The sequence below is a fragment of the Bos taurus genome, chromosome 9 (genome assembly GCF_002263795.3).
Source record: "Bos taurus isolate L1 Dominette 01449 registration number 42190680 breed Hereford chromosome 9, ARS-UCD2.0, whole genome shotgun sequence".
Taxonomy (NCBI): Eukaryota; Metazoa; Chordata; class Mammalia; order Artiodactyla; family Bovidae; genus Bos; species Bos taurus.
This window is the reverse complement of record NC_037336.1, coordinates 73369957-73395951: the sequence shown is the minus strand read 5'-3', so window position 1 is coordinate 73395951 and position 25995 is coordinate 73369957. Positions and strand designations below refer to the sequence as shown.

At 39.0% G+C, this 25995-nt stretch overlaps 1 protein-coding gene across 13 annotated transcripts in view; it reads left to right on the top strand.

The window, feature by feature from the left end:
- AHI1 (Abelson helper integration site 1) overlaps nt 1-25995 on the top strand; it is a 219379-nt gene that overhangs the window by 153077 nt on the left and 40307 nt on the right. For 12 of the 13 annotated variants that reach the window (XR_009495858.1, XM_059889903.1, XM_005210982.5 and 9 more), the window contains 2 exons: nt 21224-21386; nt 24742-24842. Coding sequence is in view for 12 of the 13 variants with exons in the window: in XM_059889903.1 (XP_059745886.1) it covers nt 21224-21386; nt 24742-24842 (264 nt within the window). In the remaining variant the exon portion in view is untranslated. Of the gene's footprint in view, nt 1-21223; nt 21387-24741; nt 24843-25995 lie in introns of those variants that run through there. The other variant, XM_059889910.1, reaches the window with a different exon arrangement.

Sequence of the window (25995 nt, the reverse complement as noted above, 5' to 3'; positions counted from 1 at the left end):
ATGAAAGAAACCCATATAGAACAATGAAGTAAATGTTTCTTTTTCCACATTCTTCAAAAATGAAAAGTTAAGTTTTGTATTTATGCAACATTATTACTTTCAAAACGTTTCTCAGAGGAAGGGAAAAATCCAGGAACCTCAATGGAGAGAAAGATGCAGACTGTATTTTAGCATTTGACAAAGGAGCAGCGTAAGGGCAGCTGTAGCAAGATTCCTTTGTTGTTTTTGTTCAGTCACTAAGTCATGTCCAACCCCATGGACTGCAGCACACCAGACGTCCCTGTCCTTCAGTATCTTCTGGAGTTTGCTTAAACTCATGTCCACTGAGTTGGGTGATGCCTTACTAAGTACTTAAAACTTTTCTAGTTGGTAAAATGAGGATGTTTGAAGAAGCTGATCTTTTAGGTATACTTTTGGGTCTTTTTTATCTGCTCTTACTATTCCAAGAAAACATATTAAAGAAGAAAAACTAAACAAATTTCTGATAGTCATCACTTGAATAATCACTGATCATTTCTCTCATTCTTTCTGTTCTCAGGACTCAGAATCACCCGTTTACTATATATCTATAATATATAGAGAGAGCTCACTTGTGTCTACTGAATTGACTGACAAATGCCCATCACCACCATTGCTACTAGAAATTTCATGCTGCTTAATTAATGGACATGGGTTAGTTGTCTTTAGTAGATCAAAAACCTAAGTCCTTTCAATACCAACCAAATCTCTCCACTTTCGTAAGCCCAGTGCTTGGTGAAATGATGCCAAGCAGTAGAATATGGTGTTGAGATAACTGTTTAACTCAGCAGGCGTTGGAGAGTATGTGCAGTACAGCAGGGAGAAGAAGGGACACTGGTCCTGCTGCCTGGGGCTCTACTGAAAGAGCACCCAGTAATCTATTTGGCTCTTTTCAGTCTCTATCTTTCCTGTCTTTACAACAATAAAAACATGTTCAGTTATATAAACTGGTAGAAGCTGAGGAATCAGCTCATCAAAACTATGAATCAAGAATAATTCAAAAGTACATATATCTCCTAAAACAGTACATCCAAAGCATTAAAAAAAAAAAAAAACTAAAATGAAAATCTTTCCATTTTAGATTCTAGCTGAAATACTTTCTTAGTTAAGCTAGTGAGATGTCTAGAAGTATGAACACATGGTTCCCTTGAGACCTGACTCCAGAGGAATTATTTTTGGTCATTTTTTTTTCTCCTGAAAAGGGCAAAAAGAGCAAGTGCTGGAAAGGAGTCTGTTCCCTCGGGAACTTAAACTGGGAAGACAGGAGCCAGAAGGCAGGAGCTCTGTAAAATGCCATAAGGGGAGGTGGCAATGTGCCCCACTCAAAACATTTGCTACACCCTCTAACCTGTTTCTTTGGAGTAGTACTTACTGTCACTGTAAGTGCAGTTTGTGTTTCTGTAATACAAATTAGCCAACGTGCAGTTAGTAAATAGATGAACGATGTCAATAAGATTGCTGAAGACTTTTTCCTGCATGGTTTAAGTTCACAGCCATCAAAGGCAGGCTTTTCTCATAACCAAATGGAAAGACTGAGTAATTTTAGAAAAAAAGCTGAAATGCCTTTTGCTAGTGGCTGATTTAGTAGCTTCAATAGCTGCTAGTACAAATGAAGAAGCTGCAAAAACATTTCCCTTAATTTCAGAAAAATTGTTTTGTTTGAGAGATGAAGAAATCTAAAACCTGATTGGGTTTTTAATTTTGATTAACTGGTCTCTACTGAAAGTAAATTTTTTCATGGACCTGACTTAACAGTCGTGCTGGGTGCAGATACCAGCAGAGGTTTAATACTTTGATTTAATGCTTTGATTAGGATTGTTAGTTTCTATCAGCACTCTAGTTATAAGTTCCATGGATTTTAAGTAGTCTGAAACAACTGCATTTTTCATAAGCCTCATTCTACAGAATGCAAGGCTTTATAGCAGAAAGGCCTATAAAAATTATGGAATTTTGTCTCCCCTAGTAAAATGTAAACACCACTAAAAGAGAGGTTTTCCACGTTCTTGTTCAGCGCTACAATATGAGAACTGTCAACTGCGTCACACGTGGTATCACTAGCTATTATTTATATTACTAGTGTTCATAATGATCCCAAACCTCCAAGATTGTTCATCATAATTATATGTGCGTTGACTACTTACTCTTGCCAGTGTATCTTTATACTTACTTTCTTTTCATCTGTGTAATTCTTCAATAAGTATTATCCCTTATTATTATCCCAATTTCATAAATTAGGAAACTGAGGCACTGAAAAGATAAGTGTCTTCCCTAGGGTCACACAAATAGTGAGCCAGGAAATCCTTTTTCTTTTTAGTTAACATGTTACCGAAGAGCCTCTGGAGTTCTTGTTGTTTGCCAGAGACTGCACTATCTGCTAATAGTGGGCTATTCTGATGAAAGCATTGCAGTGTTTCTAATCTCTACACACCTTTAGCCATTTAGCTTCAACGTATGAGAAGGATGTATCACTGGTTACTAAAAAAAAAAAAAAAAAACAACAGTCCCCTTGCTTGTGGATACATTCTTTCCTAGAAAACAAAAATTACTTCTACTTTAGAAACTCTGTGTTTTTGTTAATTACTCAAGTTTTGTGCTTTACTACAAAAGATTAGTATCTTGATTTTGCTTTGCTTCTAGATTGTTACAGAACAAGTCAGTTTCCTCTTCTATAAACATGGCTCTTGAGATGTTTGGGTCTGTCTGTCTCATCTTGACCATCTCTTTTTTAAGATAATTCCATCCATTTAATCCTACTGAATCTATACTGAATCCATCCAGTTTGTTCACGTTCTTTAGAAATAGCATCCAGAACTGAACTTAATATTCTAGTTGTGATATGAAAAAGAGTGATATTTTGGGTTTCTGTCATCTGGATACTGTGTTTGATATTGATTTTAAAAATAATTTCTTGATATTTTAAAAAATTTACTGTCAAACCTGTCTTCCCATTATCTACCTGTTTGTGCCTCAGTATGCCCATCTCTTGAAAGGAGGTAATAATAGCACCCACCTCAGTGGGTGGTGCTGTTCACAGTACTGAGCTCAGTACTGTCTAGCTCACAGTAATCTCTCAGCTGTCCACTATTATTGTTTAGCCCTAAGTGCTGTGGTCCATTTATCCTTGTTGAATTTCAACAGTTTATTTTTTACTCACTATTCTTTTGAATCCTGATTATTTTTTTCAGCCCTGGTCACTCCTCAACTCTGTAACATGAGAAGATTTTGTAATGCCCTTTGTTAACTGTCTTTATTCACAACATTAGAAAAATATTGACCAACCAAACAAAATCAAAAAGGCAAAATTTTCTTTATCTATGGTCAGTTAAGGTTTTTGGAGAAGGCAATGGCACCCCACTCTAGTACTCTTGTCTGGAAAATACCATGGACAGAGGAGCCTGGTGCTCTGCAGTCCATGGGGTCGCTAGGAGTTGGACATGACTGAGCGACTTCACTTTAACTTTTCACTTTCATGCATTGGAGAAGGAAATGGCAACCCACTCCAGTGTTCTTGCCTGGAGAATCCCAGGGACAGGGGAGCCTGGTGGGCTGCCGTCTATGGGGTCGCACAGAGTCGGACACGACTGACACGACTTAGCAGCAGCAGCAGCAGCAGCGGTGGTTAAAGTTTTTATTTATCAACAAAATGTCTTATAAATAAAAGCCATTTTGCTTGGGGGACATTACTGTTTAAAAGCAGGTTCAGTATAACATTGCTTTGTCCTTTAGCAAAACATTTACTTGCCTGTCTATTAAAATAAGATTTAGTGATTACTTGAAACTTTCCTTTTAATCAATATAAAATTTGATCCCTGTAAGGAAGCTTTAAATATATTATATAACTGAAACCAAAACTTGAGTCGATCATGCTATAAAATGAAGCAATTACCTAGAAAAAAATTTCAGACTTATTATTTTATGGGATATTGTTTTCTATTTGGGGAAAATTTAATCATAAGTTATCAAACTAGTCCTCTATGTTTTCTGCCTAGATGGACATTTGCTATCTCCCACTGCTCATGTTCCATAGATTCTTTCCTCACCTTGATAAACATACATGAGTTCACCAGGTTTTTTCTTCCTGTGACGCCTTTTATCCTCCCAGTTTCTCAGTGTCCCCAGAGATCAGTCTTCCAAGAATGCAGACACCTTTTGTTGTAACCACATTATTGGGTCACCCGTTAGTTTAATACATAAAGATTAAGTAGATAAGTCCCTAGAGGGATTGAAACTTCTTGTTCTGTGTTTTTAATTAAACTTTATAAAGTTTTCTCGTCACCATATCTTGGCCTGGTAATATGACGACATGAGCAGACTTCTCTTAAGTGCACTTTTTGGATTCAAAGCTTATTTTGACAAACCAGGAAATAAATTTCCTTTTCAGAAATGGACTTGGAGTTCATAGATCTATATTTTGTTTGGAAAATACAGTTATATTTAAAGTACTACATAAGTATTTGACTGCAAAACACCATTCCTCTTTGATAAAGAACTTTAGGAGTTGAGTAATAACAACCATACCTAACATTTGTTGGGCACTCACCATGTACCACTCACTATGGAAAATGTTTTACGTAGGTTGCTTCATGAATGGATTAATTCTGTAAGATAAAAGCATTATCATCATCATCATCATCATCATTTGCCAGTAGAGAAACTGAAACACAAAAGGTCTTTAAGAGTCTTCTGGAAACATTTTAATTGAATGTGTTAATGCACTGTGATATATGAGCCAAAAATATTAACTCCCTAAGAGCAGAATCGTTTTATACTACTAAACCATCACACTCAAATGTCAGTCAATGGCACAAAGCAGATTCTGTGGAAACTGGGAGCAGCTCAGGTAATATTAGCAGCAGTTAAAACCTATAAAAATAATTGTTAGGTTTTAAAACCCTGCTCTGTAGTGTGTATTATCTCATCCTATCTTGTATCATCACTGTAGCTTGTAATGGCATTAGACAGGGGTGGTAATGAAGAGAGTAGACGGCTGAGCAGTACTGATAGAACTGACCAGAATGACAGCTAAGAAGAGTCATGAGGACCTTGAGGATAGGAAAGAGCCAAATCCTCCCTCTTCATCATCTACCATGGATGTTACCTAAGAAAGCCAATTGCAAACTTTGTTTCTTGGAAAACATCCCATCTACCCATCAAGAAGTTTTAATCAGATATGATTTGAGGTTAGTGGATAGGGCCTTAGATTTCCTCAGAATAGTGGCACTTCAGTTCTCATAGCTGTGGGGTGGGCTAAAGACACATAAGTAACAAAAGTAATCTGGATGTGAGAAGGGGATCTTGGGGTTTGGTGGGAAGAAAGGGGCCCAGAAGCTGTGGTTTTTCTAGTGCACTGGCAGAGTCACCTGTGACCTTGAGAAAGGAAATTACAAACACCTGCTATGCTTCAAACTATGCTACCCACATGCCACAGACAGCTGTTTGAAGAACTGGACTAAAAAGAACAGGAATGAAAAGGTAATCGCCCAAGAATGAGGTGATTGGACTTTTCCCTTCTTCCTTGAGACCTACTTTTAAAACTCATTGCACACACTCAAGTGTCAGCTGGTACTTAAGCATGAATGACTCCTTAGTTGATGTTTCTAATCTTAATTATTCTTTTCTTTCTCCATTCTACTAGAAAAATCTTTATAATAAATATATAGGCTGTTAACCATTTGGTAACCAAAGAACCTGAAAATGAGTACAGCTCAATAAAATTACCACCTTCCTTGGGACTTATTTAGGTCATACCTGAATGGTCTAGTGGTTTTCCCTACTTTCTTCAATTTAAGTCTGGATGAAGCACAAGGTGGAATCAAGATTGCCAGGCAAAATATCAGTAACCTCAGATATGCAGGTGACACCACACTTATGGCAGGAAACGAAGAACAACTAAAGAGCCTCTTGATGAAAGTCAAAGAGGAGAGTAAAAAAAGTTGGCTTAAAACTCAACATTCAGAAAACCAAGATTGTGGCATCTGGTCCCATCAGTTCATGGCAAATAGATGGGGAAACAATGGAAACAGTGACAGACTTTACTTTTTTGGGCTCCTAAATCACTGCAGATGGTGACTGCGGCCACAAAATTAAAAGATGCTCCTTGGAAGGAAAGTTATGACCAACCTAGACAGCATATTAAAAAGCAGAGACATTACTTTGCTGACAAAAGTCCGTCTAGTCAAGGCTGTGGTTTTTCCAGTAGTCATGTATGGATGTGAGAGTTTGACTATAAAGAAAGCTGAGCACCGAAGAATTGATGCTTTTGAACTGTGGTGTTGGAGAAGACTCTTGAAAGTCCCTTGGACTGCAAGGAGATCCAGCCAGTCCATCCTAAAGGAAATCAGTCTTGAATATTCTTTGGAAGGACTGATGCTGAAGCTGAAACTCTAATACTTTGGCCACCTGATTCGAAGAACTGACTCATCTAAAAAGACCCTGATGCTGGGAAAGATTGAAGGTGGGAGAAGAAGGGGATGACAGAGGATGAGATGGTTGTCCAACTCAGTCATGTCTGACTCAATGGACATGAATTTGAGTAAGCTCCAGGAGTCGGTGATGGACAGGGAAGCCTGGAGTGCTTCAGTCCATGGGGTCACAAAGAGTTGGACATGACTGAGTGACTGAACCGAACTTTGGACTTGTATGTCACTAATACTACCAGAATCCTGGAGAAGGGAGTGGCAACCCACTCCAGTATTCTTGCCTGGGAAATCCTATGGACAGAGCCTGGGGGCTACAGTCCATGGGATCACAAAGAGTCGGACATGACTGAGTGACTAACACTACCAGCTGCTTAGTTCTTGACTGACAAAACCTTGGTGATACATTAAGCTTATCTATTTCTCTTATGTTCGACATATATTGTTTACTCCTTCTGTTACATTTTCACAATATGACCTCTTTTGTGCATTTCCACAGTCAGAATCAAGGCTCTTCTCTCTGACATGAATTGCTATGGTCTCCATCTCTGTGTTATTTTTGCTTGTATCTATTCCTTTATTCATCATGGCTAACTTCACTTTTTGTAGCCATAATTTCTATGATTTTTTTTTTAGTAACAGCTTTATTTGGATATAATTCACATAGAAAAATGTTTGCACTTGACCCAGAGGGATGGCATGGGGAGGGAGATGGGAGGGGGGTTCAGGATTGGGAACACGTGTACACCCGTGGTGGATTCATGTTGATGTAAGACAAAACCAATACAATATTGTAAAGTAAAAAAAAAAAAGAAAAATGTTTATTCTTTTACAGTCTGCAGGTCATTGAATTTTAGTCTATTCAGTTTTGAACCCATTATCAGTGTCCAATTTTAAAACATAGTGCTCACCCCGAAAAGAAATCCCGTACTCAGTAGTAGTCACTGCCCCACTCCATTGCCTTCTCTCCCTAGCCCCTGGCAAATAATAATCTGATTTCTATCTCTCTGGATTTGCCTATTGTGGACATTTTACATAAATGCTGTCATAATATACGTGACCTTTTGTATCTAGCGTCTTTCACTCGGCATGTTTTCAGAGTTCATCCATGTTATAGTATGCATCTTTTTTATGGCTGAATAATAGTCAATTATGGATATGCCACATTTTATTTATTCTTTTATTTATTGATGAGCATTTGGGTTGCTTCCAGTTTTAGCTGTTTTGAATAATGCTGTATGAACATTTACATACAAGCTTTTGCATGGACATTGGTTTTCATTTCCCTTGAGTGTGTATTTAGTACTGAAATTGCTGTGTCATATAGTAACTGTGTTTAACATTTTGAGGAACTGCCAAAATGTTCTCTAAAGTACCTGAACCATTTTGCAATCCCACCAGCCAAGTATGAGAGTTTCAATTTCTCCACATCCTCACCAACACTTGTTAGTATCTTTTTTATTATAGTCATTTTATTGAGTGAAAAGTGATATCTCCTGATTTTGATTTGCATTTTTTAGTGATTAATGAGGTTAGCATATTTTGTAGTGCTATTTGTGTCTCTTATTTGGAGAATTTATTCAAATTCTTTGACTGTTTTCTATTTGAGCAAATTATAATTATATTTTACTATATAATTGTCTAAATTAGATATATTTTAATGAAAATGGTATGTATGTATGTATGTATGTATATATGTAGGGGATTCGGATCTTATCATACCAAGGGTAGAAATACAGTTTTGTTTTTAGAAATCGAGTTGAAGTTAGCACATCTACATTTAATTTGGAAAATAGGATCACATTTATAGTTGTGGGTGCCCTCTAGAAATATTTCTATTTTAAAACACCATGCCTCTGTGATAACTTAAAGAACTCTGGCATTTGAATCATAATAATTATACCTGAAACATACTATATGCCTTTCATATGCCAGGAATATAGCATATAAATCAGTTCAGTTCAGTCACTCAGTCGTGTCCGACTCTCTGCAACCCCATGAATTGCAGCATGCCAGGCTGTCCATCACCAACTCCCGGAGTTCACTCAAACTCATGTCTCTCGAGTCAGTGATGCCATCCAGCCATCTCATCCTCTGTCATCCCCTTCTCCTCCTGCCCCCAATCCCTCCCAGCATCAGAGTCTTTTCCAGTGAGTCAACTCTTCACATGAGGTGGCCAAAGTACTGGAGTTTCAGCTGTAGCATCATTCCTTCCAAAGAACACCCAGGAGCTATCTCCTTTAGAATGGACACCAACTTAATTTCAATAGTGTGTAAAAACTTTAATTCAGTTCTTTTCCTTCCTGCCTCCTTTTTGCTATTATGGTCACAGAAATTGCATCTTTATACATTGTAAACCATCAGCACATTTTATAATTCTTCATGAAGTTACCTTTTAAATCAGGTGAAAAGTTGCTTTTAAAAAAGGACACTTACACTGTCTTTGCATTTACCTATGTAATTACCTTTATCAGTGCTCTTTATTTATATGGATTTGAGTTACTGTTAAGTGCCCTTCTATTGCAGCCTGACTCCCATTAGTTTTTCTTAAAGGGCAGGTCAACTAGCAACAAACTCTGTTATCATTTATCTGGAAATGTATTAGTTTCTTCTTTTTTTACATGGTGATTTTTCTGGATATTGAATAGTAGATTGAGTTTTCTTTCCACATTTAATGTTGAAAGCATCCTCTTACTAACTTCTGAACTCCAAAGTTTCTGATGAGAAATCTACTGATAATCTTATTGAGAATCCCTTCTATGTGATGAATTGTTTTACTTTCACTGCTTTCAAGATTCTTGGTCTTCAGTAGTTTGGCTACGATATATCTAGGTGTGGATCTTTCTTACACTGTATGGATTTTGTTTAAGCTCTTGAATGTGCAGATTAATTTTTTTAATCATTTTTGGGAAGTTTGTGCCATTATTTCTCTAAATCTTCTTTCTTCTCTTTTCTCTCTTCTGTGCTGTATGCTAAGTCACTTCAGTCATGTCTTACTCTGTGCTATAACCCTATGGACTATAGCCCGCCAGGCTCCTCAGTCCATGGGATTCTCCAGACAAAAATACTAGAGTGGGTTGCGTTTTCTTCTCCAGATCTTCCCAACCCAGGGATTGAACCCACATCTCTTAAATCTTCTGCTTTGGCAGGTGGGTTCTTTACCGCTAGCGCCACCTGGGAAGCCCTGTCTCCAAGCAAGAATACTGGAGTGGGTAGCCATTCCCTTCTCCAGGGAATCTTCCTGACCCAGAAGTTGAACCTGGGTCTCCCACATTGCAGGCAGATTCTTTACTGTCTGAGCCACCAGGGAAGCCCTGCCATTTGAAGTACTGTTTGGGAAGTTTTAGAATCTTTTACTCAACCATCTTCATCTCTATATGTATCATAATTATATTTATATGCTAAAGTAGAGATGTTTTCCATCAAGCTGCTGCTTCTGTGATATTACTATCTTCTTCCTCATTAAACCAAATACTCACATGTGTATACATGAACTTTTTTCAGAATTTTTGGATTATCATTGGATTTAGAAATAGACAAGCTTCAGTGTTTAAATAAGATGAGCAGTTACTTATTGATATCTTACTATCAGCAGCCTAAAAAGCTTTTCTTTTTCCATTTAAATTTATTATTTAAGATTCCTGCACAGAGTCTTCCCAAAGTAATTGAGCTTATAGTCATTTCAGCATAAATATAAACTGTAGTGATCAGATGGACACACATGTTAGTATACATATATCAGCTGTCACTTTGGCCTGATTTCTGTTTATCATATAACTTCCTAGTTTGATGGCTTCAAGAAATTGTAACTGAGAAGCTAATGTAAAGAAAAGTGCTTTGATGATCTTCTTCAGGTGCCATCTGTAATAGAAATACCAAGTCTTAAAGATCCTCCTTTGGGCATAAATCTTAGCAAAAGCCAAAGTCAGTGAACCAGACGTATATTTACTTGGTTCCACTCAGGCTTCTAACTTCAAACTTAAATATGTAAGGTTAGTGATTAACAGCATAGATTTAGGAGAAGAGCAAACCTGCTAACATTTAGAATCTGCCAAACTCTGTGATTTAGACAAATAATAATCTTTTAGTTTATAATTGAGGAAACAAAAGCATATATATGAACATGAAAGTTCCTCAGTCATGTCTGGCTCTTTGCAACCCATGGACTGTAGCCTGCCAGGCTCCTCTGTCCATGGAATTCTTCAGGCCAGAATACTGGAGTGGATAACTGTTCCCTTCTCCAGGGGATCTTCCAAACTCAGGGATCGAACCCAGGTCTCCCACATTGTAGGCGGATTCTTTACCAGGATTCATCTGCCTGCAATGTGGGAGACCTGGGTTCAATCCCTGGGTCAGGAAGATCCCCTAGAGAAGGAAATGGCACCCCACTCCAGTACTCTTGCCTGAAAAATCCCATGGATGGAGAAGCCTAGTAGCTGCAGTCCATGGGGTCACAGAGAGTCGGACATGACTGAGCAACTTCACTTTCACTTTTCTTTACCAGCTGAGCCGCCAGGGAAGCCCAAGAATCCTGGAGTGGGTAGCCTATCCCTTCTTCAGGGGAACTTTCCCACCCAGGAATCGAACTGGAGGTCTCCTGAACTGCAGGTGGATTCTTTACCAGCTGAGCTATCTGGGAAGCCCATTCAAAGGCATGATAGGAACTAAATAGGGTAGTTATGGATGTATATGTGAACATGCGTGTGCACGCAAATATATACCATGTGCATGTATTTGTATCTGCATACATACAAGCACATACATATATAGGGTAAAATGCTTAGCACATGCCTGAATAGTTCTCAAAAATATTAAGTACTATAACTCTTTGTATGCATTATATAATTGCTTGTTGTTGTTTAGTTGCTGAGTTGTGCCTGCCTCTTTTGCGTTCCTATAGACTGGAGCCTTCCAGGCTCCTCTGTCCATGGGATTTCCCAGACAGAAATACTGAAGTGAGTTGCCATTTCCTTCTCCAGGGGATCTTCCCCACCTAGGCATCAAACTCACGTCTCCTGCATTGACAGGCAGATTCTTTACCACTGAACCACCAGGAAAGCCCCGATTTATTAGTATAGTAAGAGAACACTTCCAGGATGGAACAGTACAAGTCTGTTTGAAGAATGCAGTAGGATAAAAAAATAATATTCCATTTTTCATAAGGAGCATAATTTCTGTGTATAATCTTTATAAACTACTGCTTTGAAGTATGAAGTATAAAATTTATAACTACTAAGACTGTGTATAAAACTGAATAATATGTTTGCAAACATTCAGATTTACTTTTGTTTAAAAATATTGTCTTCAACTAGTTCTTTTTTACTAATTTTACATTTACTCATAGCTCATGGTTTGTTAGGAGAATTTTAAAATGATTATACTTTTTTAAGTAATTCATAAATTATTATTTTAATATTCATTATCAGCATGCACCCTAGTAGTCTTTATTGGCAGCTTAAAAGTAGAGAAACAGCAGAGTGACTTGTGCAGATATTAAAGATATCCCTTTTGTCAAAAGGGCCACCAGACCAAAAACAATGACACATAAAACGGAAACTCCCAAGGACAGGGCTGTGATCACTTCTTTCTCCCCAGCCTTTAAGAATAGCTCAGACACAGTTGTATCTAATTATTGCTGGGTGAACAGGTTTAATCTTTCAATTTTGCTTGTTTTTCTATTTTAAAAATTTCTTTAATCCTTAAGAGGTTGTAGGGAAACCTAAGAAATGTTTACTATGACTCCTAGTTGCCGTTTGAGCATGAGCTTTTTGAAAAAAATGATGAAGTAGATGTTAAAATTACTCAAATCTGGAGCTAGTCAGCATTTCAGTGAGACGAGGGAAACTGAGAAAGATAAGTAAAATAGGAAAGAGGAAACAAGTTTACTTTTTATAAGTTTTGCCAGTAACAGTTTGTTATAAAGCTTGATTTTATATTTTAAAATGTTTCTTAACCAAATGTTTGTTAACCATGTAGTCGCATATTTGATATGTGCAGAAAATAAACATATAAGTTTTATAAAATAGGTCATCAAAATAAAGGTAACTAAACCTCAAAGTACATCAGAATCACCTGGCAGGCTTCTTAAAACAAATTTCTGGGTCCATCCCCAGAATCTATGGTTTTAGTTGGTCTGGAATGGGGCCCAAGAATTTGCATTTCTAACCAGTTTCCAGGTAATTTGTCACTGCTAATCTGGAGGCCACACTTTGGGTTGGGTACCCTCATCTAAACCGATGACTCATAATTCTCCTTTTGTTATCCCTCCCAAGAAAAATAAAGTGCATTATCATTTTTCTTCACTAACAACAACAAAAATAATCCACAGTCCAATCTATAAAAGTCTGCATCATTTTCTTGATTTTTTTTAAAGGAAATAACCAATACAGAGATGTATTTTAGAGCCTTTTTCAACGAAGCACTAATAATTCACTGTAGCAAAGTATGTGAATGGTGATGTCCAGTAAGGTGTTTAATACCAATCATCATATGAAACCAGTAGCTTTATTTATAAGGTCCAAAATCTCAGTCATTCCTATTTGTCAAAGAAGGAAGAAGTATTTCCAACTGGTAAATTCCAAAGAAATGCTTTATCACTATTCTTCTTTAATTATGACTAGCAGGCTTTTCCTGTGTGGTATTACAGCAATCAGACAAGCTTTTCTGGTTCATGTGTGATCACAACGAATACAGTCACACTGTTATCCAGCAAATCAGTGTTTGAATTCATGTTAAAATTTGTGAATGCTGTTCTTTTGTAATAGGTATTTGAATACCTGGTATGATAGAATTTTAAAAATGGAAGGCATACCACCTAGCATCTGGTCCAGACCCCTTAGTTTACACACATCCAGTTTGTGTTTTGTGCTATGTTTTAGCTTTGGAGGCCCAATCAGGACTGAAAACTCACTATCTTGATTCCTAGTGTAGTATTTTTTCCATTAACCTTTACCAGAAGGTATTAGAAATTAAATATTTTCAGTTATCTGTTTAATGAAGCATTTAAGGTCCATATAGACTTACATAGCAGATAGTTTGATACAGAGACAATAAACTTTGTGCAATTATTGTTTTCTTTATCTGTTTTCTTAATCACGCTAGTCTTTCTTATTATCCAGATAAGATCAGTTAAAAATAATAGGACTTTAGTTTCTTTTTATTAATATGTTCAGAGTTGTCTTACTTAGTGTTCATGGAAATAATTGTAAGAGACTGTGTGTATTTCTACCACATGATGCTAGAAATAGGGTTGTGTGTTTTTCCATTTATCTCATGAAATAAAATACAATCCCAGTGTCACTATTAGTAAAGGAGTCATTTGAATGTTTAGTAATGTACTTCTGTACAATTGAGGATTTATTGTTAAATTTGATTTTCTACTAAAGTTTTTAATCTGCTCTTTTATTCTGTTTTAATAATAAAGACCAAATAGTCCTTGTCATAATTGAGAAATGAGACTTTCTTAAAGTTTAATTTCACTTGTTAACTGCTGGGAGGCAGCAGGCATGCACAGCCAGTGAGGGGACTGGTAGAGGTAAGGGAACCATGCCCAGTGCGGCTCACAGGCCGGGGCAGTGATTCTCAGGTGAGGTAAGGGGACCATGCCCAGTGCGGCTCACGGGCCGGGGCAGTTTCTCAGGTGAGGTAAGGGGACCATGCCCAGTGCGGCTCACGGGCCGGGGCAGTGATTCTCAGGTGTGTAGTGACTGGCGACTGGGCAGTGGGCAAGACGTACCTATATAGAAACTGTGCCAACAGCATGTTCCTGGAGAATTACGTGCCTGCCATCTTCAACTAGTACACAGTCCGCGTCACCACAGGCGACAGCTAGTACCTCCTGATTCTCTATGACAGAGCCAAACAGGAAGACTAAGAACAGACAAGACTGATCATCTGAGGCTTTTATCTTATCCGATGCCTGATGTTCTCCTTATATGCTTCTCTGTGGTAAATGTAGCCTTATTTCAAAATGTGAAAGAGGAGTGGGTAACAGAACTTAAGTAATACATGCTAAATATACCTGTTGTATTAATAGGAACTCAGATCTCCAAGTGAAGTGAAGTCACTCAGTCATGTCCGACTCTTTGCGACCCTGTGGACTGTAGCCTACCAAGCTCCTCCCTCCATGGGATTCTTCAGGCAAGAATACTGGAGTGGGTTGCCATTTCCTTCTCCAGGGGATCTTCCCAACCCAGGGATCGAACCCGGGTTTCCCGCATTGGAGGCAGATGCTTTAACCTCTGAGCCACCAGGGAAGCCCATTCTCCAAGGTGATCCCCAAACAAGACAAAGATATGAAAGACAAACCTGTGTCTGGAATAAGGGTGGAAACTAGAAAAAGAAATGGGAGCACACTGGCTATGTGGACTGTTCAACTTTAACACATCAGGGATTGAAGTGTTCAGTGAGCTATCATAGCCATTTTAACTTCAAAGCAACACACAGAAAAAAAAAAAAAGTTCAAGATGTATAAATGGTTTCATTTCATAAGAAACATTTCCAGTAGCCAAGAAAACAGTCTATTTCTCTCAGAAAGCATATGAAACGCTACAGCTACCCTCAGACTTCTTGTATAGAATGAAGCAGTTTAAAACTTGAGAGTATTTAAAAAACCCTTTTATCAGAGTTCTATAAAATTCATTAAGAATGTTTCCCTAAAAACTGAAAAAGCAGCAAATCCATCTAAAGCCACAATCTATTCTAAATACTTTATTTCAACTAGAAAGTACTGTCTCTCAGGAGTTTCCTAGTTAAAAAGCTACAATCACCTCATATTGTAACTAGGAGGAAAACAGTGCTATCAAGATAACGACCTGGCTTATACCATCCATACTTTTGCATAGTCCTTCTGGAATCTATACAAAGAAGCATCTTCTCCCTTTGCTCCCATTACTTGTTCTTGTATGTAAGTTGCTTTCTATTTTAATACATACAGAGTGGTGAAATAACAAGGCCAACCACGTAGCCAAAGGTCACTCCAGTCCTTCAAGAGACAGGGACATCCCAGAGGAAACAATGTATAAGATCAAAGAAGAATAAGGGTTTTATCATCACTTGAGGCAGAAGTGTAACCTAAATATTTCTATCACCTGATGTGCTTTCTTTAAGAATACCAAGAGTGTAATAAAGTCCCAATTGCATTTATCATGAAAACTAAAAATGTACACATTTTAGTTAATGTGCATTAAATACCTGTAACAAGGCTTCTGTCAAGAAAAATAAAATAGTTACTGAGGTGTTTCTTTTTGTTTCATCTTATATTAATTGATAATAATGCTGCCAAAAACCATAAGAAGTACCCTTAATAAGTCTTTGGCTGAGTACTGATCTGCACCCGCATGGGGCAGAACCCCATAAGAAGGAACCGTCACTGGAGCAGGCTACCCAACAGAAAGAATAGTTGTCAGTCCTGTCAGCCAGATGGACAAGTCTCCTAATACGTGGGGCGTCAAGGGAGAATATCAGGAGGATCACGCCTTGGTGGTGGAGTTTATTGAGTCCTAGAGAAAAGTCTTCCTGAATATGCTCTAACAAAACTTGAAAGCAAACCTGAAAAGGGTCAGACCAATCTCAGCTCACTACCTGCCAGAAAAATGTCCAACACTCTTGAAAAGAACATGAGAAAACCCACCGCTCACCACAGTAAGCTACATACACATTAGTTTTCCAGGACTGTTGCGTCAGATTACCATGAACATGGTGTGGCTTAAAACAAGAAAAATTTATTCTTTCACTGGTCTGAAGGGCAGGATTCTGAAATCAAGGAAGCAAGTAAGAAGCAAAGGGAAGAGGTGCCTCATTGGCTGCATTCTCGCACGCCGAAACTCCCTGACGATTATGGACCCGCAGAAGCAGCGTTGGAGGAGCAAGTGCTCAAGTGTATGATTTATTCCACGTAACTTAGTTGACTGCATGACTTGGGGTCATTCTTGGGGTCATTGTGAGTATTAATTTTTGGATTGCTTCACGGATAACGTTGCAAGGAACATCGGCTGTTGAGAAATACTGGTTAATGTTCCTTCAGCACAGTGGTATCCATTGAGAAGTCTTCAGAGACAGCTATTCTAATGAAAAACCTCACAGAAGATAATGCAAAGAGGAATTCGCCTAACTGTCTTATGGTAGCCTAACAGACTCTGCCTAAACCAAAATATAGTATCTGGCAAACACTGCTAAGAAGTCTGAGAAATATGTCCAACAACAAAAAAAAAGCTTGCCAATGACCCTTCTGCCATGAGTGATTATGCCCAAGCAACTCAGCAAGCATTAAGTAAGGGAGGGAACTCTGTTTCAAATATGTCAATAATAATCAAAATGTGACCAAGTGGATTTTGTGGAAGACTTTATTTCCTAGACCTGTCATTACCAATATGAGCACATAAACACATATTTTTAAATTTCTTTCAAAAAAGAAAGATTGCTAAAAGATTTCATAAGTCAAGATAATTTCACAAAGATTTCATCAGTTCAAGATTTGGGTCATAGGTGGCTCAGAGGGTAAAGCGTCTGCCTGCAATGCAGGAGACGTGGGTTCAATCCCTGGGTCAGGAAGATCCCCTGGAGAAGGAAATGGCAACCCACTCCAGTACCCTTGCCTGGAAAATCCCATGGACAGAGAAGCCTGGGATCTCAAAGAGTCGGACACGACTGAGTCACTTCACTTCACTTCACTTCACTGAGGTACATTATAGAAGATACTTTTCAAGAGAGTGATCAGAACAGATTTTCTGTGACAAGACCTACCAAAATAAGAAGAAAATAGAAATAGCATTAATTCATGACAAAACTGCATGAAATTGTGTCTTCCAAAGCTTGGAGAATAAAGCTCCCAGTATGGCTTTACTTTATCCTAAAGCAGTGAGATGACAGCGAAATCTAATTGGAGAAGGAGAAGACGTGACTTCTGCCGAAGCCACTGCCAAATTAAAAGAAGCAAAGTTTACTGTGTACACTGTGATGCTCAGAAGAGAGTAGTAGTAGTGGAAGTGTTAGTTGTTCAGTCGTATCCAACTCTTTGTGAATCTATGGACTGTAGCCCTCCGTCCATGGAATTCTCCAGGCAAAAATACTGGAGTGGGTTGCCATTTCCTCCTCCAAGGGAATCTTCGCGATCCAGGGATCAAACCCGGTCTCCCACATTGCAGGCAGATTCTTCACTGTCTGAGCCACCAGGGAAGCCTCAGGAGAGAGTAAGTGATCTTCAAATGAGAAGATAATGATAAAAGTACACAGTGGGACTTCATTGGTGGTGCAATGGCTAAGACTGCACTCCCAATGCAGGGGGCCTGGGTTCAATCCCTGGCCAGGGATCTAGATCCTACCTGCTGCAACTAAAAGATCCTGCCTGCTGCAACTGAGACCTGTCACAGCCATATAAGTAAATTAAAATAAATATTTCTAAAACAAAAAGCCACACTGGAATACAAGCAGATTCTCACGATCCACGTGGCTTTTGTCATGTGTCTTCAGCATGATGATAGAATGGTCATATTATAACTCCACTGCCGCCCACATGTGGGCTGTTGGCATGTGAAACACACTGAGTTCTCAGTGGACAGCAATTTTTCACCTAAGTGTCGGTAATGGTGTGACAAAACAGGCAGCTTTAGGGAATGTAGTCTCTGTCCTAAGGGTGGTAGTTGAGGAGTTTAGCGATGAGGACATTGTTTCTACATCAGGAGATAGATTATAAGGGTGTGGAACACAGTGCCTTTAGCTGGGTGCCAATGAGGTATTGCCAGTTTGCAATACCATAAGAGATTGGTGAAGAAGGCTGAGCACCGAAGAATTGATGCTTTTGAACTGTGGTGTTGGAGAAGACTCTTGAGAGTCCCTTGGACTGCAAGGAGATCCAACCAGTCCATTCTGAAGGAGATCAGCCCTGGGATTTCTTTGGAAGGAATGGTGCTAAAGGTGAAACTCCAATACTTTGGCCACCTCATGTGACGAGTTGACTCATTGGAAAAGACTCTGACGCTGGGAGGGATTTGGGGCAGAAGGAGAAGGGGACGACAGAGGATGAGATGGCTAGATGGCATCACTGACTCGATGAACATGAGTTTGAGTGAACTCCGGGAGTTGGTGATGGACAGGGAGGCCTGGCGTGCTGCGATTCATGGGGTCGCAAAGAGTCGGACACGACTGAGCAATTGAACTGAACTGAACTGAAGAGGTTGGTAACTCGTGATTCGCTTGACATCGTCAGCTTATGTGACTGTATTCTGTTTTAGTTGGCCAGAGCTGCTGTAACATAGACAGGGTACTTAAACAACAAAAGTGTATTTGCTCACAGTTCTAGAGGCTAGAAGTCCAAGATCCAGTAGCTGGCCAGGCTGGTTCCTCCTAGCCTCTCTCCTTGCCACGCAGACGGCCACATTTTCGCTATGTCCTCAAGAGGACTTTTTCTCAGTGCACGTGTGCTCATGGTATCTCTTCCTCTTTCTACAGGCATGTCAAGATGAAGAACAATAGGAACAAATCCCCAGGCAGGTTCTGAGACGGGGTCTCAGGTGTCATGAAAGGGGCACAGTGGGCCTGCAGGTGACCCAGGGGTCAGTCTTCCCAGCACAGCCAACTGCCCATGTGCTGCTGTCCAAAAATGTGCCTTATCTCTCGTGAGTGGTGAGGGTAGCATGTCCCTCATCCCGTCCTCTGCTGCTTCTTTCCCATGTTCAATACTAGACAAAGATGGCCTATACGTGTATTTTGTTTAAAAAAAAAAATGAAAGAAAAAATCATGAGTTTAAATCCTGATTCTACCACTTACTAGTTCACTATAAGCAAGTTACTAAATTTCTCTGTATATCAAATTTCTCATTTATGAAGCTGAAATAAGACTCTCTGCCCTCAACAGGATTGTCACAAAGGTTGAGTAAGAAAATTCACATAAGCAGCTGGCAAGGGACCCAGCACATGGCAGGCACATTTTAATTAGCTTTCCGCTTCTGTGATAGGGCAGCACAGGAGAATTCAGGAGAAGAGGTTTGGAGAAGGAAGAATGGAGGAAAAAATTAAGTCCCACTTGTACATGAGTGAGTTGGCATCAACGTACTGAAAGTTACAAAAGATTTGTCAGCTTTAAACAATATCCTACATAATAGGTTGTAAACTAGGGCCTATGCGAAGCAGTACAATAGGAATTGTATTTTTACCATTTAATTTAATTATCATTACTGCCCTTGTATGTCATTAGTGCCCTTATATTGTATAGTGACAGCAGTCAATTCCAAATGTATCCATTAAAATCTTCTGGTTCATATGTTAATAAATATTGTAAATTAATTAAAGGCACTACAAAGAGTTTTATAAGCTGTTATGGAATTCCTAGCTTCCCATGGCCCATACTATAAGTCTGAACCTTCCAGCATGTATGATCTGGCACCTACTTACTCCTGAACCCTCGGCTTTCCCACTTTCTATCCAGATTCTTCCCTCTAATGCCAGACTCCCACCATATTGAACTACTTGGGGTTTCTGTTCCCTGGACTCTCACATATGGGGTTCAGTGCCTGGGACATACTTTTCCATCTTTTCATCTGGCTAGTTCCTGATTGTCTGTCATTCTTGGCAAAGCCTAAGCAAGGTACCTCTTCTAGAAGTTATCCTATTTATCACTGTACGTTCACAGAACCAGGCACATTAGGATTTCAGTAAATACTTGTTAGGTGAATAAATCAGTACTCAACCTAAATGCTATGAGTCGGACACGACTGAGCAACTTCACTTTCATGCATTGGAGAAGGAAATGGCAACCCACTCCAGTGTTCTTGCCTGGAGAATCCCAGGGACGGGGGAGCCTGGTGGGCTGCCATCTGTGGAGTCACACAGAGTTAGACGTGACTGAAGTGACAGCAGCAGCAGCAGCAACCTAAATGCAAAGGGTTGTAATGATAGTTTTCCATTACATTATACTTGTATAGCCTATAAGTTTTCAAATTCTATTTGCATAGGGAAAAAGTGGAAGTAGTCTATTCTTTATATTGTATTATGTCCTGCTTTATACACTGCATCATGTCTGAAGTGGGTTGAGGTTTGCTTCCTTCTTGTAACTGCTATAAGGAATTTGTAGATGCCTCTGCAGCCATTCATTTTGAATTTGGTTTTTCAAAAGAAAAAAGAATCAAATATAGTGACTACTGTAACGTAACAGAGAAAGAGGGTTCTCATAGGAAGGCCTTTCCTCTTAAATTTGTGAGTCTTGAAAATAAGCATATCAAGGTATTTTTAAAGGTAGATTTAGATTGTTGATATAAAATACCAGAAAAAATGGTATTTGTATAGAAATACATCACAAAAAGATACATTGACAGTAAACCCAAATGATTACAATGAAATTATGTAATCTGGTTGTTCCATTGCATTTTTCCTATTTTATAGAAGTGTTGACCTTCTGGAGATTTTTTTCTTTACTCTGATGCCTCTGCTTAGCACAGGGAATGGGACCAAATGTAGAATGAAACAATTCTAACAGTGAATGATGTGTGAGCTTCTTTTTTTTTTATTTGCTTCACAAGTAATTTACTTAAAAAAAAAATTAACATCTGCTATTTTGAAGCTAATCTTAGTGTATTGAATGCTCGTAACCATTTCTCAATCCCACAGCCTTTTATCTTGCTTCTCCTGCTGTGTTCCCACCACCCCTGATCCCATTAGCAAACCTTGAGACAGCCTCAGACTCACCAAAGTACTGCTTTGGTTTCAGCTGTTCTTCTGCAAGAGGAAGTGAATGTTGGGGGTTTTCTCTGTGGTACAGTTGTGATAAAGCTGTGGTGGTCTTATCTCTCCCTTAGGTAGTGGCTCTTTATGACTACACAGCGAATCGATCAGATGAACTAACCATCCATCGCGGAGACATTATCCGAGTGTTTTTCAAAGATAATGAAGACTGGTGGTATGGCAGCATAGGAAAGGGACAGGAAGGTTATTTTCCAGCTAATCATGTGGCTAGTGAAAGTAAGTTTTATGCTCCCTTCCTGGTTTACTAATATGGTGTAACTGATAGTCCCAGATTTTATCATCTTCTGCTCTTTAACTTGCTGTCTTGTTACTTTTGCATATGTTTACCAATGGGGTATTGCTCTTCATTCTCATGTTGCAAAAAAAAAAAAGAGGGGGGCATTAGTACACTCAAAAGCTATGACATTCTGAGATTGGAATGCCAGCTTCATGGACTTCCCATCCCAGGGGACCTGCCCATCTTGCTACCAACCTCCTTCAGCCCCTTTTCCTGGCCACCTGCTGCACACACACTGACGTCACCCTTCCTCCTGCCATTCCTGGGTTGACAGGCACCTAAGAACCTCTAGTTCCTCAACTCCCATTCTTTTTACGTTGTATCCCCAGGCTTAACTGGCACCTGATCAAAAAAAAAAAAAGGCAATAGATTGTTCCATTCACAAGTAAATTAAGCCCTCATTTGTAAAAGGAAAAAGAAATGAGCTGGAGAAGAAATTCTAAATCCAAGTTTCTGAAAGCTGCAGATTTACTACCAGGCCTTGAGAGAAGAAAATAGAAGTAACACAGACAGCTTGAAAACAAAGGGTAAAGACTATCAAGCAAGGGGAGAGCGTAGCAGCGCTTCTTCAGAAAAACACGTCCCCATGGGTTGTCAGCTCGCTGTGGCATAGGAAAAGCAGAATGCTCAGGGGTCAGGAGAACTGAGCACTAATCCTGGCATCACAGCCAAGACTGCCATGCCTCCGTTTCTTCCCACAGAACAAGGAAGTCAAACTCCATCATCTCTAAGCTTTCTTCCAGACACACTAAAATCATATAGTTCTATTAATTAAAAATAGAATAGAGGCAGCCAAGAGAACACTCTCCATTTTGAATGTTTACCAAGTCTTTTGTTTCTGCAAAATAATTATTAAAATAATAGTTGGTTTGGGGCTAGTCTCTGAAATTCCATTCAGTCCAAACTATGGCTGAACAAAAGCACTATTAATTTCTAACCTCAGTTCTAAATTTTTAAAGGAAACGAAATAAAGGAAAGGAGGAAGAATTTCTTCCATGAATCCTGGGTGCTGGGGGCTAGGCCCAGATAAAATTATTTCTCTTGGGGCATCACCTTCCAGGTTCTGCACCCAGCCCTTCCCATAGCTCCCTCCCCAAGAGCCCTGAATCTCACTGTAACTCCTTCCCCTCCCTTGTTTATCTGCAGCTTTCAGCAAACTCCTCCCCTCCAAAGTGCTAAGTGTCTCGAAAATTACCCACTTTTCTCTCCCATAAAAAAATTCTTAATTTCCTTTGTGCCATGGTTTTAATTCTTTTTCTCTGAGCATTAAACAGCTAATGACTCTTAAACCTTATATGAAATATACTTCTATGTTTAAAGGAGTATGCAGACTGGAGAAAAGTTAAGGCAGTGTGGAAGGAAGAAATCTGGAGACAGGTTAATTCCCAGGCCTCTCCCCTCCACTCAGCACTTCTTACTTCCCCGTCATCTCAGACATCCAGGTGGCTCCCCTCCCCTCCCAGTGATGGCTTCCCACAGGACCAGCAGCTGGAATTTTGCAGGGGTAGCTGCTGTTTTTAAACCAAGAGCTTCCTGCACAGTCCTAGTCACTCTGGAGAATATCTTTCATTTTAACTAGATATTATAATCAGTTATTTCTTCCAGATACAAGTGGAAACATTTAAAGTATTTTTCCACTTGATAGTATAAAATGATTGTGTATGTCCAGGCAGGAGGATATTAGATGCTAACTTTAGAATCTAATTAGTTTGCAGAAATAACCTCTTAGGTTTGCAAATATTGAAAAACTATAGATATTTGATCCACAGGGGATTAAAGATTCAATAAAACTTGGTTTTCTTCCTTAAGATCCAAAGTGGGACTTACAAAGCATACTACAGTAGCCATGCTTGGTGGCTGTGTGCAGAAAGCAGTTCCATGTCTCAGGAAGTGGATGTCCTTCTGATGCCATGATTCTTTATTGTACCCCGGAATAATTGATGGGGTTTTTTTTAGCATTAGTCATTGCTTATTGAGAAAGGCTTGCAAAGGCCAGAACAAACAAAAAGTTTTCAGAAAACCTGAGAATATGACTGAATTCTCAGTTCATAAGGCATTCTTTTCCTTTCCTTTTATCCTGCTTTTTACCTGAATGCAACAAAAACTCACCTGCCCAGTTTTAACATTCGAGGAAAAATGACTGTCAGCAGCATATTCCACTCTGAAAATAGTAGGAGAAATTCTCCTTTATCCAAAACCAGTTATACAGAGCAGATGCTCTGAGGGAGCGTGTGTGTGTGTGTTATATACACACATAACCTCTTTCAAGCATTCAGTTGAAAGCCCTATCCAATAAGAGAATGATATAATAGAAGACATTGGTACCTTGTTATCACAAAGGACATTTCCCTTGTATCTTAAGCCACTGGAAAGGGAAATTAGATCAGCCTCCATTAATCACATCTAACATCCTTTCCAGTAAGAGACAAACCCATAATAAAATCAACCCATACACAAAGCCCATTAATGTAGCTCATAATTTTAGAATTTTGATCAGGTACAACTTTGGTTCAATTTTGAACTCTTTGTCTCAATTCAGAGTTGCCCATCATTTAACCAAAACAGATTTCCTTTTTAGCCTTTTAAAATTCCCACATAACAACACCATGCATATACATGGATTATACAGATTATAACTTTCGATTATAAGAACCTTAGACCGAACACCGTGAGTAGATTCTGTGTCATACATACTCCCAGTCCCATGTTTGTTAATTTCATACCATATTTGCAAATTATCCTTTATCCACCTCCGCCTGGCAAAATCCTGCCTATTTTTTAGTCTGACAAACCTGCCGCTTTTTCCATTAAGCGTTTACCATCTCCACATCAGAACTTGTCTTTGTTACTGTCTCTCTTCGGAACAATATCACACTTTGTTGTATATTGCAGTTCATTGTGAATACATCTGTCTCTGACTACATTGTAAGCTCCTTGAGAGCAAAGACTGTCCTTGGTCATCTTGCTGTATGATCTTGCATGTAGCAGATTCTCGGTAAATGTGTATTAAGATAAAACGAAATAAGCAGCTGCATGACCGCACACATAGTCAGTAAAAATGAGACTTCCTCCATTTCTGAAACCTGCTGATCAAGACTTGCCGATCATAAGTTGTGCTCTTTGGATAACAAAGACTGTGAGTTGGCTTAATGAAGTGCTGGGTCAGCTTATTGTGAGACCAAGGAAGTGAATAGCAGTGTCTTTAGTTGCATGTCTGCTCCTCCCCATTGTTGTTTTGCCCCCATGGAATGGTGCTCCTCAATTTGATGATGTGAATTCTTTGTTCCATTCTAGCACTCTATCGAGAATTGCCTCCGGAGGTAAAGGAGCGATCCCCTCCTATAACCCCTAAGGAGAAAGCCAAAATGGAAAAAGCTTTTCCAGCTCCACAGAAGGTAAATGTTTTCAAGTATATGTATTCCATGTACTTTGATTTTCACCATCTCTGGATGAAATAGTACTTCATTTTTCATGCTTATACCCTTCATTGTTTATATTATTATTTCTTCTAATATCGCCACCAACATTATGAAATATATAAGGCAAATCTTTACTATAGCCATTTTCCAGATAAGGAAACTGAGGAGGCTCAGAGAGATTAAAGTAGACCCCCGAGTCACAGCCCAAGTGATAGGATGCAAACCCAAAGTGGAACTTGTAACTTTTAGTGTCATGCTATTTCCACTCAATGCATATTTCTGTAACTGTGATACTGACACTGTCAGCAGCCTCACCTGAGGAGTCCACATTTATGCTAAAAAAAAAAAACATTGGGGCCCACAGAATAAAGATGCTCTATCTTTCTAGAGTATTCCTCTTACTTGTTTGTAATTTTAAATGTTTTCAGGTTAAAATAAATATGGATATATAATCAGCCAGAGAAATGTCATGATTTTTTAGCCTGTGCGATCAACTCCTTAAGGATATCAGGCAGAATTCTGATGCTGGTAGTGCTTTGGTAGAAAAGTTTATAAGCACTGTACCACCGTATATATTACTTATTTAACTTATTATGTGACATTAACTCTTACCTTAGGCTGAGTAACTTTGGTTCTTTTTGACTCCATAAATTGGCAGGCATGTACATGTATATATATATATATATATATACACACACACACACACATATATAAACAAATACCATGCCATGATAGGCTTCTGACAGTTGAACCTGTCGTGTATTTTTCTGCCATTCATTCTGTATTTGTTGAGTGCTTACTTCTGTGCTAAGCACGCTTTAGTGCTCACTGAAACAAGACTGAGTAGCCAAGGCACCTGCCCTTGAGGAGCCTACAGGCTGATGGGTGAGACCTCTGCAAGCAGGCGATTTCAGCAGACTATGGTGGGAGCTAAAGTGAAAATCTAATCCTCTAAAATATGCCCTAGGGAGTCCAGGAAGAGTTCCTGGAGGAAGCCAGGCTTGAGCTGAGGCTTATAGGATGAAAAAGGATGTGCTAGGTAAATGATGTTAGAAAAAACATTATAGCAGAGGGAATAGTTTGGGTAAGGTATGGGATGGGATGGTAGGCAGCACAGGGCCTGATGGAA